General features: G+C 42.3%; 1 protein-coding gene across 4 annotated transcripts in view; it reads left to right on the top strand.

The window, feature by feature from the left end:
- The first annotated feature begins 39 nt into the window (after nucleotides 1-39).
- ZBTB49 (zinc finger and BTB domain containing 49) overlaps nucleotides 40-17044 on the top strand; it is a 31621-nt gene continuing 14616 nt past the window's right edge. Inside the window, exons 1-5 of one of the 4 annotated variants that reach the window (XM_074395884.1) lie at nucleotides 40-146; nucleotides 3662-3779; nucleotides 9124-9294; nucleotides 11185-12290; nucleotides 16653-16699. In XM_074395884.1, coding sequence (XP_074251985.1) covers nucleotides 9143-9294; nucleotides 11185-12290; nucleotides 16653-16699 — 1305 coding nt within the window. In that variant the 5' untranslated portion in view covers nucleotides 40-146; nucleotides 3662-3779; nucleotides 9124-9142. Of the gene's footprint in view, nucleotides 147-3661; nucleotides 8381-9123; nucleotides 9295-11184; nucleotides 12291-16652; nucleotides 16700-17044 lie in introns of all 4 variants that reach the window. The other 3 variants (XM_074395885.1, XM_003934674.3, XM_074395886.1) reach the window with 3 other exon arrangements.

Here is a 17044-nt window from a genome sequence, read left to right as displayed (position 1 = left end):
ACGCCAACGGAAGCAGGAGGGCGGTTCCGGCAAGCCAAGGGGGCGTGGTCGGGATGGTTCCGCGGCCGGCCGAGACCGGCGAGCGGGCCTGAGGACAGAGGCAGCAGGTGTAGAATAGGCGACGGGACAGAAAGCGGCCTCCGAGGGTAAGGGGGCCGGCCTCGAGAAGGCATGCGGGGCTGGCGAGGGTGGGAATGGCCCGGAAGGGGAGGGAGGCCGAGCGTCCGAGGGTGGCCCAGCAGGGCATGGACCCGCCGCTCCCTCCGCATCGCAGGGCACTGGAGGATACCGCGGAGCTGGCGGCCCCCGCGGGAGTCAGCGGGCATCTGCTCTGTGCCGGGCATCGCAGGGGACGCGGAATGAGACCCAGAGGGCCAGGTTCCGGGCCTGGGAGCCGGGCCTTCTCCCTCTTGTAGCTCCCTCGGCCTGGACACCCCACCCGCGTCCTCTCATCTCCAGGCTTTGCCCGCAGGAAGCCAGCCCCACCCGCCTCCGCCCCGCGCTGCCCATCTCTCGGTTCCTGTTTCCTTCCACCCTGTAGTTGAGAGTAGTGCTTAAGACTGCAGAACCCACAGCCTAGCCCAGTCTCATTACGGTGTGGCCCCTCTGAGCCTCAGCACGGCATCCGTAAAGCGGGTATCATAGCGGCACCTGCGTCGCTGGAACCTTGTCTGATTTCATGAGTTGTGCCTGTAAATCGCTTAGAGTAGTGGCTGTCACTTAGTAAGTGCTCAATACACGTTAGCTGTTCTCAGCCCTTAAGACAGGGTCTGGCATACAGTGGTAGTCACTAGGCGTTTGTTGCTTAAAGGAATGAATGAAAGTTGAATGGAGGATGCACAGAGTGTTGTGAGAAACCTTAACCCCAAGGTGTGTGTATGTGGGTGATAAGGAAGGTTTCACTCTGGAAATGAGCAGTGTTGGGCCTGGAATAGAAGCTGTATTCGTTTCCTAGGGCTGCAAACAAAATGCCGGGTGGCTTAAACATCATAAATTTATTTTCTCACGGTTCTGGAGGTTAGAAGTCCAAGATCAAGGTGTCATCAGGTTTGGTTTCTTCTGAGACATTTCTCCCTGGATTGCGGATGGCCACTTCGTTGCTGTGTCATCACATGGTGTTTCCTCTGTGTTTCCCCATCTCTGGTGTCTCTCTTTGTATCCAGATTTCCTCTCTTCATAAGAACATCAGTCAGGTTGTATTAGGGCCCACCCTAATGTCCTCATTGTAACTTAATTACCCTTTTACAAGCCTGATCTCCAAATACAGTCACATTCTGTGGTTCTGGGGGAACACAGTTTACCCATAACGAAAGGAATTCACAAGAATGGACAAGGAGGGATATGTTTTCCAACAGAAGTGACAGAATGGACAAGAGGCTTAAAAGCAGGGTGCTTAAGGTGTTTTTTTGTTTGTTTGTTTTTTTGTTTTTTTTGTTTTGCGTTCAGGGCACATATGTGTACTTCAGTCATGTTTGTGCTCTCCTGCTTTTTTTTTTTTTCCCATTTTGTCCCCCTGAAACCTCAAAGAGGGTGAGCCCTCTCTTTTTTTGTCTGGCAAACTTAACTCATGTTTCAGCCTAGATGTGTCTTCCGGGAAGTTTTCCGTGACCCTTCCTTCCAAATTAATTTCTGCTTCCTCCATTTAATAACTCTGGTACAGTGTGACAATTGTTTTTCCCACTAGACTGATGCTTCATGAAGACGTGGATGACCATGTCTGATGTGTTTGCCATTTTACCTTCAGTGCCTAGAGTATAACGGGCCCTCTGTAAAGTTAGGTGAGTGATGGAAAACTGAGGTACAGGCAGGGAACTACTTGTCAGCATTCAGTCCTCTCGACAATCTGTTGTACATATTAGGCACAGAATATCTGTTTAACTGAATTGGCCCTCCCAGTATAAAGCTAAGACAAGACTCCAAGTTTGTTTGCTTCAAGCCAGTGCCTTTCTGAGTTGGGTGGAGGTGAGGGGCTATGAGTAAGCCATTTGGAAAGTATGATGATGGGCAGACTCCTTAGGAGCCCTCTAAGGTAAGCTTGGTAAATAAGGTGTGTGAACTGTGGGCCCTTGGAGAAGTAATCTATTAATGGCTCAGCTGAGAAAACATCCACAAATTCTATCCAGTAGTATTTGACCTGTTGGTAGAATTGAGGGGCCTCTGCTCTAGGAGTCTTCTCTGCAGGTTGAAACTCCATTCTGGCTCTTGTTTCCTTTAGAAGCATTTCTTCATTCACATTGATGTAAGCCTTTTCTTGTTTCTTTACCCCCAATATTTTTGTTGTTTGATGCCATTCATACCATCTTTCCACCATCACATTCCTTGTACAGATCTGTAGCTTTTAGAACAAGAAGAAACCTTAGAGCTCATCTAGTCCAGTGGGGAACTCCTCCATTGTTATGGATGAAAAACTGAGGCCCAGAGTCTGATCCATCCAGAAATATGTATTGAGTGCCTACTATGTGAAAGACACTCTGCTAGGTACCAGAGATACATTGTTCAGTAAGACAGATGGAGTCCATGTCTTCACCACAGAAAATCTTTGCTGCTTGTCACCAGGTGAGTTAGCTGCAAAGATGGAAGAGAACCTTGTGCTCCTTCTGTCACACTACAACACCTTGTGTAGCACACATTAGTCCTGAACTGTGCAGTCCCTTACCGCAGTGCTTGTCTGTGGGATTACCTGGACGATCAGGCTTAGGCAGTAGACTGAAGAGGCAACTGCTTCCGATCAAAGGAAATAGTGGTTATGAGTGTGGCTTTGGTGTCAAATTCCCTGGCTTTTAATCCCACCTCTGTCCCTTATTGCTTACCTATTACTTTTTAGCTGTGTGACCATCTTCTCTATACATGGTCAGGTTTTCTATTGCTGTGTAACACACTATCCCCAAATTTAGTGACTTAAAAACTATTTTATCTCATAATTCTGTGGGTTAGGCATTCAGGCAGGTGTCACCTGGGAAATTCTTCAATTCTATGTGGTGGCAACTGGGATCACTCAGTGGCATTCAGCTGGAGGAGGGGGGTAGCCTGATGAGGTCAGGATGGCTTCTCTGGGAGCCAGCTGAACCCTTCTCTGCCTCCATGCATTATCTCTAGTTGAGCATCTTACAGGTGGCTCAGGCCTTCCATAGCCGGTGTTCCAAAAGATGGAAAGTGAAAGCTGTTAGCTCTTAAGGCCTGGGCCGGGGAAATGAGCACAGCTTTATAAGCACAGAATCTGATTAAGGAGGAGCCTGTGCAGATTCAAGGGAAGGAGACCTAGATTCCACCATCCCATGGGAGAAGCATCAGAGAATTTGTGTCTGTCTTAAATCTACCAACTTCCTCATTGTTCTCACCTGTAAAATGCGGATAGTAGTAGTACCTGTCTTACAGTAAATGTTACTAAGTGTAAAGGGCTTAGAATAGTGCCTGGCATCTAGGAAATGTAAGTATTTGTTATAATCATTATTATTAGTTATAAGATCCGTTTTTGTTTATAGTTATAATTTGTAGAACACATAAGAAATATACAGTTTTTTTTTTTCCAGACCTTTTTATAACCTTATTGGGGAGGTACAGGATTGACATCATGAAGAGATTTTTATTTATATTTATATTTAGAGAACTATACAAAATGATATGAAATAGTTATAATTTTTTTTTTTTTTTTTTGAAACAGAGTCTTGCTGTGTTGCCCAGGCTGGAGTGCAGTGGCTTGATCTCAGCTCACCTCAACCTCCTCCTCCCAGGATCAAGCAATTCTTTTGCCTCAGTCTTCTGAGTAGTTCAGATTACAGGTGTGAGCCATCATCCCTGACTGTTTTTGTATTTTTAGTGGAGACAGGGTTTCATTATGATGGCCAGACTGGTCTTGAACTCCTTGCCTTAAGTGATCCACTTGCCTTAGCCTCCCAAAGTGGCAGGATTACGAGTATGAACCACTGTTCTTATAGTAAAAGTCAATTGTGTAACAGTTACAACTGCATAGCATCAAATCTCTGGGGTCATTCCAAAGAACTTTTCCTTTATCACTTCTGTAGAGCTAGAAAATGTCTAATTTTCTAATTAGACCTCTACTTAATTTACCTAGACATTTACATTTGTATAATTAGACAGTTTTACCTAATTTTAACAGTTAGGTCCATGGAGGAGGGTTTCGTGTGTGTGTGTGTGTGTGTGTGTGTGTGTGTGTGTGTGTGTGTAAAATGTCTTTATTCCCATGGGAGATAGCATAGCATAAAAATGTACACTCCAGTGTTTAGGGACCAGGATTCAAATTCTGACTTTGGCATATAATAGTTGTATGATTTTGGATAAGTGACTTAAACTCTCCATATCTCAATTGTTTCTCTTGTAAATGGTGGTAATTTGGTTCTTACCGAGAGAGAACTGGGTGAAGGGGAGTGGGGACTGCCAGACATTTTTAAACCATCAGATCTGGTGACAACTCATTCACTGTTACAAGAACAGCATGGGGGAAATTGCTCCCATGAGCCAGTCGCCTCCCACCAGGTCCCTCCCTTGGCTTATGGGGATTACGATGTGGGTGAGAACACAAAGCCAAACCATATCAGATATGAAGTGCTTAGCACAGATCTGTGGTCAGTAGTCAGTAAACGATAGCTAAAAAGAATGATAAACTTGGAAGCCTTTTCAGGCAAGCAGCACGGCGGGATGTATAACTGATTACTCATGTGGCTGTTCACTATCCTTGAGGATTCAGCACGGGAACAGTATCCGCCACCTACCATCATGCCTTTCTTTCTATACTCTTGTTTGGGGTAGCATTAGCCATCCCAGTACCTCAGTGTTACTCTTTGTTCCAGTTTTCTCTGAATCTCATGGTGATCTCAAACCAGGAGATCATACCAGTACCCCAAACAAAGCTTTCTATGAAGAGATGAAGAGAATCAAGGTCTACACTTGATAAGTGAGGTGATGGGGGGATGAAGTTTAGAGATTCTAAGTTGAATCTATTCAAGCATGCCATTGAAGAAATTTAGCAAAGAATGGGAGATTGGAACTGGTAGCTGAAGCTAAAGTTTCACATTTAGGAGTTGTATTAGAACATGTGAAAGCCAAGAATGAAAGTGATTGCCAAGGGAAAGAGGAGAGGGCTACCATGCTACACCTTAAGGAGCATCAGTGTTTGCAAGGCTCGAGGGAGACAGGCATAGGATGGGGAACGGGACAGATCAGGGACATAGGAAGAGAACCAGAAGAGTTCTGGGAAAAGGGATTTCAGGATGGGAGTTGGCAGACTACACTGCCATGTGTGGCGGGAAAGATGGAGTGGATGGTTGGGGACTGAGGAAAGGTCGTTGGGAAAATCTGTTTCAGCAGAGAGAGTGGTAGCAAGGTGCAAGGTGATATGGTTTGGCTGTGTCCCCACCCAAATCTCATCTTGAATTGTACCTCCCACAATCCCCACATGTCATCGGAGGAACCTGGTAGGAGTTAATTGAATTATGGGGATGGGTCTTTCCTTCGTGGTTCTCATGATAGTGTGATAGTGAATGAGTCTCACGAGATTTGATGGTTTTAAAAAGGGAATTTCCCTGCAGAAGCTCTCTTTGCCTGCTGCCATCCATGTAAGATATGACTTGCCCATCCTTGCCTTTCACCTTCCCCCAAGATTGTGAGGCCTCCCCAGCCATGTGAAGCTGTAAGTCTAATAAACCTGTTTCTTTTGTAAATTACCCAGTCTCGGGTATGTCCTTATCAGCAGTATGAAAATGGACTAATACAAGGTGAAAAAGGAGTCATGAGAAAGTAAAGTGGGGTATGTAGATAGCTATTTTGAAAAGTGTGAAAGAGAAGCCTGTGGTGACTAGAGGAACCTAGAGGGAGGGCTTTATTGTTACCCTGTTTTGCTTTGTTTTCAACATGGGGCAATCTCGATGTGTTTGTTTGGAGGAACCAGTGAGCCAGTGAAGGATAGGGTGAAGAAAGCTTCATTGATGGAACCAGGTTCTAGCGGAGGCAGGAGGAGTGAAGGGGCAAGAGAAAGTTCACCTTAGGAAGAAGGAGGAGGCACATTTCATCCCATAAAGCCTAAGACATGAGGGAGGGCTGAGTGGGACATTTGGAACTGAGTAAAATGTAAGGCACTATGGTTACCAAGTGGGTTCAACCTTCTTTTATTTTATGTTATTTATTTTTATTTTTTGAGACGGAGTCTTGCTTTGCTGCCTAGCCTGCAGTGCAGTGGCACAATCTCTGCTCACTACAACCTCATCCTCCCAGGTTCAAGCGAATTGCCTACCTCAGCCTCCCCAGTAGCTGGGATTACAGGCCCCTGCCATCATACCTGGCTAACTTTTGTGTTTTTATAGAAATAGGTTTTCACTGTGTTGGCCAAGCTGGTCTCGAACGCCTGACCTCAGGTGATCTCCCCACCTTGGCCTCCCAAAGTGCTGGGATTACAGGCATAAACCACCATGCCCGGCCGGTTTCAACCTTTTTAGTGAAGTTAATGTCACAGTCATTATATTTTTATGAGTGAAGGAAAGAGATGTGGTGGGAATGAAGACACTGGGAAGATCACAGAGGAGCAACCCCAAACGCAGAGCAGGTTAAGGATCATGGTGCTGGGCACGGTGGCTCACACCTTTAATCCCAGCACTTTAAGAGGCCAAGGTGGGCAGATTGCTTAAGCCCAGGAGTCCCAAGGCCAGCCTGGGCAACATGGCAAAATCCCATCTCTGCCAATTTTTTTTTTTAATTAGCCAGGTATGGTGGTGCACACCTGTAGTCCCAGCTGTGGCGGGAGGATTGTCTGCGCCCAGGAGACTGCAGTGAGCTGTTATCATGCCACTGCATTCTAGCCTGGATGGCAGAGCTAGATCCTGTTTCAAAAAAAAAGAATGGTGGGAAAGTAGGTGACAGCTCAGCTGAGCCCTGATCTGGAAGATGGGAGGGGCAGGTATGAGTAAAGTATTCCCAGGACAGAACCAAAGGCTTTTGGAGGATTGCACAGGAAGAGATCTGCAGCCCACCTGCTCAGAGTCACGGGAAGGCCTGGGATGCAGATACCAGGCTCCACTATAGACCGACAGAACAAACCCAGGATGTTCCCAAGAATCTGCATTTTTAAGAGCTCCCCAACTGATTCTTAGGGATAACACTTACTATAGGATCCTTCCGCATGCCAGATACTAGACTAAATATTAACACAGGTAACCACGATAACCTGTGAGATAGGTTGAGGACAGAGAAGTCATTTGCCCAAAGTCATATAGCCAGTGAGTGGGGGAACTAGGTCTGCAGTCCACTGGCCAAGAACATAGCTGGTTTGGGGGGGCCGCTGGTGGTTCATTGTGGCTGGCACATACTTGGAGTAATGGGAGATAACTCTAAGTGAGAAGGCGTATTGAAAAGCTTAGATTTGGGCTTTAGTGATTCAGCAGTGCTTAAGTACTGAGAATGAAGGCAAAGAAAGCAGATGATGGCTTTTTAGATTTTTAGTACCAGACTGCCTTTTTTTTTTTTTTTTTTTTTTTTGAGATAGGTTCTCTCTCTGTCACCCAGGCTGGAGGGCAGTGGTGCGATCATGGCTCACTACAGCCTCAACCTCCTGGGCTCAAGTAATCCTCCCACCTCAGCCTCTCAAGTAGCTGGGACTACAGGCATGTGCCACCATGCCCAGCCAATTTTTGTTTTTATTTTTCATAGAGACAGGGTCTCACTATGTTGCCAGACTGATCTCCTGTACTCAAATGATCCTCCTGCCTCAACCTCCCAAAGTGTTGGAATTACAGGTGTGAATCACCATGCCCAGTTCAGACTGCCACCTTAACCTTCATAATCTTGTTCCAATCTTACTCCATTTCTTCTGACTATTTCTCTTCCATAAATCATCCCCTAGTAGACTGCGCTCCTCGGCATCCGAGACTATGGCTTACTGGTCTGAGTATTCCAGTGTCTAGCTCTTAATTATTTTGTTTAGTCCTGTGTCATGCACTTTTGTGTGTGTGTTTCCCTCACTGCAGTTTAAACTGCATGAGAGTGGCGACCTGAAGAGTTTGGTGCATTGTTGTAGCCCTAGAGCCTGGCACACGGTAGTTAGTTGGTGACTAGATGCTGAATGGTGAAACTTCCAGTGTCCCATCTCATTTGGAGTTAGAGTCAGGGTTCGTAACAGGGCCTGCAAGGCTGGGCATGACCTGACCCTGTGGCCCCTCTAATATGTTGTCTCTTACCACTCCCTCAGCCATACCTGAGCCCAGCAAGCTCCTGCCTCGGAGCCTTGGGGTTTGCTGTTCTCTCTGGCCCAGGTGCCTGCACAGCTCCTTCCCTTCCTTCAGGCGTCTGCTCAAGTAGTGCCTTAGAGAAGCACAAAGGCACCAGTGAGGAGACTTGCTGCTTTGTGATGCCTCTTATATCATTTCTGGTGGTGGTAGGTATTTTGACCTGTACCTTATCTCCCAAAGTAGGTTCCTAATTTTCCCAACTTCTAATTCAGTGACCTGTGTATACATGTTGGATAAATATGGATTTGATCTCAGCCAGCTGGCTTTTCTTTCACCTTATTCTTCTCTATATATGTGTATATTATTTTATTTTTCATTTGACATATTCCTTAGTAGACACAAGAGAAGTACATATAGTATTGGCATGGTCATATTCTAGATTTGTACTGTTTAAATATTGTGGCTTTTTTAAATTTTTATTTTTTAATATTTTTTAATATAAAAAAAGATAGGGTTTCACCATAATGGCCAGACTGATCTTGAACTCCTGACCTCAGGTGATCCACCCACCTCAGCCTCCCAAAGTGCTAGGATTACAGGCATGAGCCACCACGCCCAGCCAATATTGTGGCTTTTAAAGTATAAATTAAATGAGAACTTTAATCCCTCAGCCACATTTCAAGTGCTCAGTGGCCATGTGTAGCCAGTGGCTACTGTATTGAACAGTGCAGATAGAGATCATTTCCATTATGACAGATAATTCTGTTGAACAGCACTGGTCTAGATGCCTTAGAAACAGAGAGGTGTGTGTGTGTGTGTGTGTGCGCGTGCGTGCGCGTGCAACTGCAATGGGAAAGTAAAGCACAGATCAGTCAGTGAGTTTCAATGCCGTTTAGTTTCCAGTGAGGTCTTTGAGACTATCTGTCATATTTGTGATTTTTTGCTGTAGGTCTCTTGAATGGTTGAGCATGGACCCTGTTGCTACCCACAGCTGCCATCTCCTCCAGCAACTGCATGAGCAGCGAATCCAAGGCCTGCTTTGTGACTGTATGTTGGTGGTAAAAGGAGTCTGCTTTAAAGCACATAAGAATGTGCTAGCAGCATTCAGCCAGTATTTTAGGTAGGTGTTTCAGACTTCATTCTCCCAGCTGCGAATTAAGGGTAAAGCTCTTCTAGTATGGAAGTTATTTTGACCAATTTTGTTCTCTTTGGGTTTCACTGTCTTTATATTTTTATAACACATTGGATTTTGTGCGAGTTTTTTGTTTTAATTTTTAAGTTTGTTAATCATTTTTATTATTTTTGCTTTTGTGTTTAGAGTAACCTGAAAAGAAAAGAGGCTCTTAATGAAAATGAATTTGGGATGATTGAAAGTATTTTGGTTCTTTGTCTTTTATTTTAATAATTCTGGTTGTCAGTCTTCTAATGTATTTCCCATCCTTTCAACATAAAATGATGGAGGAATTAAGTTCCTGGTTAGAATTTTTCTTTGATAAGAAATCAGAGAGGGAAAAACATACTCTGTGTATTGTGGTTTTTTTTCTTTTTTTTTTCTTAATTAAAGCATTTTAGCTTTTGTTTCTCATGGGAATATTCTACAAAAACCTTATAGTCATTTTAGCTTATATGAAATATTTATTTATAAATAATAATACCAAGAAGTTGTTTTTCAGCTTATTTAAACATTATTCTGTATTCCTAGCTACTCAAGAGGCTGAGATGGAAGGATCCCAGGAGGTGGAGGCTGCAGTGAGCTGTGGTCGTGCCACTGTACTCCAGCCTGAGCAACAGAGCAAGACTCTGTCTCTTAAAAAAAAATTGTTAGAGTTAAGTGATTCTGCATAAGTTCATTTTGTAGTTAGCATATCTATCTATCTTTAAATACAAAGTCTCTTTTTTAAAGTACTTTTTGTTTCCAAAATACATACGGTTTTACTGCTTTAGTAGACAACGTGGGACATGATTTGCTCTTTCCTTGAAAATCTGGAATCATGAAATTAAGTCTCAGTTATTGTATAGGCCACATTACACATTGTAGTACATCAGCTTCTTGAGGTAGGTAGCAGGGTTTTTTCCTGTGCAAAATGGTCCCAAACTCTTGGGTTTGCTATCACCTGTTTTTTCTGTCTTCCCAGAAAAATTAAAATTTGATTGTGATATACAGGCTGTTTGCACTTAGAAACAGAACTGGAGGCTGTTTAGGGGAAGTAGGTGACTGTATTTGACAAAATGTTTTCAATTTACGTGCCTGAGCTTATTATTTCATACATAATGCAAATTTGTTCACCTGTGACTGTGGCTTGTATCCAGAATAAAGTGCCTGGGCTTTAGAGTGCCTTTTGTTCTTCATTAACTCATAGGGTTTTTCTCACTGTTGGTTTTTAAACCCCTGGGTTGCTGAAAAACCTAACAGCCAAAAAAATTACTGGTTACAAAGGAATGTATGTGGAGGGTTGGTTTATTCTAGCTATTTTTATTTTATTTTAAGTTTTCTAGGCACTTCGATGTAGAAATATTTGTTTATATGGTTTGTGGCCTAAAATATAATACTTGTCAGACTATGAAATATTGAAAACTGTATATTCTTTAGTTTTGTATATTCTATTGGTATGTAATTAACATATATGGATAATTACATTTTGAAAAAATATTTAGAACAATCTTTTATTTCTTAGGTAGGTCATGTTGGGAATTATCTCAGAATCTTCTTGATTCATGGTTTATCAGTCATATTACTATGTGTAATTTTTTTAATTTATAAAATTGAGTGTATTTCAAAAATTTACTTTGAGATATATTTGAAGTTTGAATACCCAATCCGCTAATTTAATTCATCTGAATTATTTAATTGGATGGTTTGCTAAATTGTTTTAAAATTAAAACGTACTTGTGTTAAAAGTCCTGACATTCATAGGATAGTATTTTTTAATATTAATATATGAATGTTATTTATAAGAAAAAGATGGTATGAATTTTTGACACTGTAAACAGATGTTCTTTCTTTTATCAGGAGCCTCTTTCAGAATTCTTCAAGCCAGAAGAATGATGTCTTTCACTTGAATATTAAAAACGTCAGTGGCATAGGGCAGATCCTGGACTTCATGTATACTTCTCACCTAGAGCTTAACCAGGACAATATACAAGTAATGCTGGACACAGCACAGTGTTTGCAAGTTCAAAATGTTCTGAGTCTGTGTCACACATTTTTAAAATCAGCCACTGTAGAACAGCCACCTGGCATGCCTAGTAATAGTACATTGTCTCTGCAAAGCGCCCTGACCCCTGATGCCACTTGTGTTAACAGTGAAAACAACTACCCCCCTCATCTACTGCCGGAATGTTCGGCAGGCACACAGCATAATAAAGTGTTGGATGAATCGCATTCGCATGCTTCACCCTCAGTGAATCTTCATCACTCCACAGGTGAAATATCAAAACAAGCCCCCGATACTTCAGACAGCACCTGCACAGAACTGCCTTTCAAACAGCCAAGTCACTATTACAAACTCAGAAACTTTTACAGTAAGCAGTACCATAAACACGCAGCTTGTCCCAGTCAGGAGCGAGCCGTTGAGCAGCCTTGTGCTTTCAGCACCTCCGCAGACCTTACCACGGTAGAAAGCCAGCCTTCTGCTGTCAGTCATGCCGAATGCATCCTGGAGTCTTCTGAGCACTTACCTTCCAACTTCCTGGCCCAGCCTGTGAATGACTCTGCCCCAGACCCTGAGTCAGATGCCATATGCCAACAACCTGTCAAGCAGATGAGGCTCAAAAAGGCCATTCATCTGAAGAAACTCAATTTCCTGAAGTCGCAGAAATCCGCAGAGCAAACATCTGAACCCAAGTCGGATGATGGTTTAGCAAAGAGGGTGGAATCTGCTAGTGAAAATACCCTAGAGAAAACTAGCAGCCAAAGTACTGAAGAAAAAGAAAGTGAAGAACCGGTCAGTTGTGAGAATTATAATTGCAGTAGTGAGACGGAGAGGCCCGAAGACCCGGCAGCACTGGAAGACCAGTCCCAGACACTTCAGTCCCAGAGACAGTATGCATGTGAATTATGCGGGAAACCTTTTAAACACCCAAGCAACTTGGAGCTTCATAAACGGTCTCATACAGGTACACTGATTCAGTACCCACAGGCAGAAGGGAAGGATGTAATGCAGATGTTGAGACACCACTGGCTCGTCTTGTTTTTGTAAGAAGTTTTGCTATTGCTTTATGTCGTTGATGTTTTTAAACAAAATAAGGGGCATTAGCTACTTTTTATTTTGTACTTTTGGTGATGCATCTGACTTAAAGTTTCGTAAATGGTTTTATAGAGCCACTTTAAAAAGGTGCACACTTTTAATTTTTATTTCAGCTGTTTTTATGTGAGAAACCATCTGTCTTTAAAGAAGTATAGTTAAGTTTTGTGCACCCAGAATTTCAAATTAATTCTAAAATGGATTAGCTGTATTTAGTTGCCTTTTTAGAATTAGATTAAGCTTATTTTTTGAAAGCATAATGTAGATCAATTTAGACTAACATAATTTACTTTGAATAATTCTAAAAGTTCTCTTGGAAGGAATTTGAGTATCTAATTTGTAAAATTTCGATTTGGGAGGCAGAAGGTAAACTTTTTAATAAAAATCAGCTTTAACCATTTGATATTCTCAAATGAAAATTCTTCCAATTTAAACATTGAAATTTCAAAGGTTTATTATCTTAATTCATGCCTCTTTCTCTTTCCCAAAAGTTTTTTTAAGGTATACTATATATATATACACACATATATATATGTATATATATGTATGTATATATACGTATATATACACATTATGTTAGACAATACATATATATTACTTTTCTTTCTGTAATTAAACATGAGTTTAATAACACATTACAGATGAACAATTACCTTATAGGCATGAGAAGTAACATACAAGATGCTTCCACAACAACTGCTTTTAAGGTGTGTGTATAATTGTGTTTGTTGATGTGACCTTCTGTTATCACTATGGATTCCCAGTTTGCATAGGTGTTTACCACCTTGTATTACTGGGAAATTTCATTAATAATTATAAAAGTCCTTGATACATTTTAATGCATTTGAATATAAAGTACTGCTGTTATCACTAGTAGTTCAAAATTATTCCATGTGAAGGCACTATCACAGACTTAGTTTTGCCCTGAAGAAACTTTAGATTGTTCTGTTTTGCCTAAATCTCCTACAGCGTAATGATTATTGCAATTTTTTTTTTTTTTTTTTTTTTGAGACAGGGTTTCACTCTTGTCATCCAGGCTGGAGTGCAGTGGCATGATCTCAGCTCACTGCAAGCTCCACTTCCTGGATTCAGGCAGTTCTCCTGCCTCAGCCTCCTGAGTAGCTGGGACTACAGGCATGTGCCACCAAGCTCAGTTAATTTTTGTTTGTTTGTTTGTTTATTTAGTAGAGATGGGGTTTCACCCTTTGGTCAGGCTCGTCTCAAACTCCTAACCTCAAGTGATCTGCCTACCTCAGCCTCCCAAAGTGCTGGGACTACAGGCATGAGCCACCATGCTTGGCCTGATGGCTGTAATTTTTAATTTTTGTGAAACTTACCTGCTTAGCTTTTAAAGGTATCAAAAATTGTTTATTCTGGGAGAACCTCTTTGAATGACAGATACAGTCATGGCAAAGATACTTACAGGGACATAAATACTCTACTGAGAAGAGCAGCAATTCTCAAAGTATTGAGACCCTTTTGGGAGTCTGTGAGGCCAACAGTCTTTTTTGTTTTGTTTTGTTTTGTTTTGTTTTTGAGACAGTGTTTTGCTCTTACCCAGGCTGGAGTGCAATGGCTCAATCTCAGCTCACAGCAATCTCCGCCTCCCAGGTTCAAGCAGTTCTCCTGCCTCAGCCTCCCAAGAAGCTGGGATTATAGGCATGTGCTAACATGCCCAACTAATTTTTATATTTTTAGTGGAGATGGGGTTTCACCATGTTGGCCAGGCTGGTCTCGAACTCTTGACCTCAGGTGATCCACCCTCCCAAAGTGCTGGGATTACAGGTGTGAGCCACCATGCCTGGCCCACACTATTTTCAAAATAGTCTAAGATGTTACTTGTTTTTTCCTCCTCTCATGAGTGTACAGTTAGTCTGCCCAAGGCTACATGGTATGTGATGAAGTCCTCACCTTGATGGCCAGTGAAGTGTGTATGTATCTGTTCTAAAGATGACTCTGTTTTCATTTCTAATATGGTAGATATCAATTTTATATATATATATATATATATATATATATATATATATGTATGTATGTAGTTATTATGGGCTATAGGTCATATTAACAAAAGCTTTTTAGGACCTCCATTTTAAGAATATGAAGGGGTCCTGAGGCCAAAAAGTCTGAGGCTCACTGGAGTAGAATTGTTAACCTTGGTCATTTATTAGTTTTAGTAACCGGTGACCTCTCTCTTTTCAAATTCTTATGTCTCTTATGGGGCTTCAACTTATTATCTGTCACCCCCAATAATTTCAGACATAAATGCAGTTTCATTTATTAGAATACAGAATTAATATAATTATTAATATATTATTAATAATATAAATATAATTATTCTGTGTCAAGGACGCCATTAGACATTTTCAGGATAAAATAAAAATATCTAGCCAGGCACACTGGCTCACACCTGTAATCCCAGCCCTTTGGGAAGCCGAAGTGGGCAGATCATTTGAGGTCAGGAGTTCAAAACCAGCCTGACCCACATGGTGAAACCTTGTCTCTACTAACAATATAAAAATTAGCCGGGCATGGTGATGGGCACCTGTAATCCCAGCTACTTGGGAGGCTGTGGCAGGATACTTGCTTGAGCTTGGGAGGCGGAGGCTGCAGTGAGCTGAGATCATGCCACTGCACTTCAGCCTGGGCAACAGAGCGAGACTCCATCTCAAATGTGTGTGTGTGTGTGTGTGTGTGTGTGTGTGTGTGTGTGTGTGTGTATGTTTTCTAGAATGAGCCCAGAAAGGCAGCAAGCCCAAACAATATAGTAGGAAGGGAAATCATTGTTGTTACTTTTTAAAGAAGATCTTAATGAAACCATTTGACTTGAGGGAAATGGGGAAAATGAAAGGTTCTCGGTGTTTAAAGTCTATTCATTAGGGTTATATTTAATCAGCTCAAAGGCAGTACCATCGGGTGTGCTTTTAAATTCGGATCATTTTCTATAGAACACATTTCAGAACAGCTGTGTTTTTGTTTTTGTTTTTGTTTTTAAATTGAGATAGAGTCTCACTCTATTGCCCAGGCTGGAGTGCAGTGGTGCGATCTTGGCTCACTGCAGCCTCCGCCTCCTGGGTTCAAGCGATTCTCCTGCCTCAGCCTCCTGAGTAGCTGGGACTACAGGTACGTGCCCACCAAGCCCGGCTAATTTTGTATTTTTAGTAGAAACGGGGTTTCAGCATGATTGTCAGGCTGATCTCTAACTCCTGACCTTGTGAACCGCCTGCCTCAGCCTCCCAAAGTGCTGGGATTATAGGCATGAGCCACCGTGCCCAGCCTACAACTGTGGTTTTTCTGTAGTAGAGTACCATTCTTACAATCTATTCTATCCCCAAGTGCAGTTATTCAGTTACTGAAATTAGAGGTGATAAAGAAGTCGGCAGAGGAGCACATCTCCCATAATGAAATCTTACTTTCTTCCTTGAGCAATCAAGGCAGGAAGACTGTGGCAAGGGACTCTTTCCCTGTCACACTCATGCTTCAGGAGGTCCCATTCTGTTTGGGGTTCTCTGTGTTCATACCTGGTGTGGTGTGAACGAGTGACCCTGTGTCTGTTAGGAATTGGTGGTTGGGTGGCGTCAGGCTGAAGAGCCAAGTGAGCAGGATCGTGCTGCTCAGCAGAAAAACTCCTCTCGACTACAGGAAAAGACTACTTCCGGGACGTGGGTCTGCTTTGATGCAAATAAATACATTTGATTTTAACATAGGTTCTATTTGGACAACTGTTTAATGTTTTAGAGGAAAATACAGATTTTGGCCAGGCTCGGTGGCTCACGCCTATAATCCCAGCACTTTGGGAGGCTGAGGCAGGCAAATCACTTGAGATCAGGAGTTCAAGACCAGCCTGGCCAACATGGTGAAACCCCATCTCTACTAAAAATGCAGAAATTAGTCGGTGTGGTGGCGGGCACCTATAATCCCAGCTACTTGGGAAGCTGAGGTAGGAGAATCGCTTGAACCCAGGAGGCAGAGTTTGCAGTGACTCAAGATTGTGCAACTGCACTCCAGCCTGGGTGACAGAGCAGGACTCTGACTCTATATAAATATAACTTTTGTCATCTCTGTGTAGAAATAAAGGCAAGAGATAACTATAAGGAAATAGACACTCCCCATTTTCATACTGTTATCATACAGAATGTAATGTCATTTTGACTGTACATAGAAGGTCATTTAAACAAAAAATGATTGAAGAACTATTAGTAATGACTTTACAAGTTGTTGTTTTGTTTTGTTTTAGGTGAGAAACCTTTTGAATGTAACATTTGTGGGAAACATTTCTCTCAGGTGGGAATACTCTTATTTATTGTTAATAATTGGAAACCTGAAACAGTGTTGTTTTATTGGAAATGAGACATACTTTGTACTTGTGAGAGAAGCCTCTGATGATATCTGTAACCTAAAGACTTCAGAATAAATCAGGAAAAATCCTTTACAAGAAAACAGATTTCTAGTTCTTCGAGAGAAAATAGCACATTTCATGTGTGAATTCTTACAGTACGTTTTTCCCTCATTAAGGATGAGTCCAAACTTAGTATATGTCTTCCGTTTCACGAATGAAGGTCAGTAAACAACCTGGAGCTTGGTGTACCTGGAGGCTGCACATTGTGCTGGCAGAGGCCGAAGACAAGT

This window comes from Saimiri boliviensis, chromosome 3, assembly GCF_048565385.1.
Source record: "Saimiri boliviensis isolate mSaiBol1 chromosome 3, mSaiBol1.pri, whole genome shotgun sequence".
Classification (NCBI taxonomy): Eukaryota; Metazoa; Chordata; class Mammalia; order Primates; family Cebidae; genus Saimiri; species Saimiri boliviensis.
This window is presented reverse-complemented; position numbering and strand designations above follow the sequence as displayed.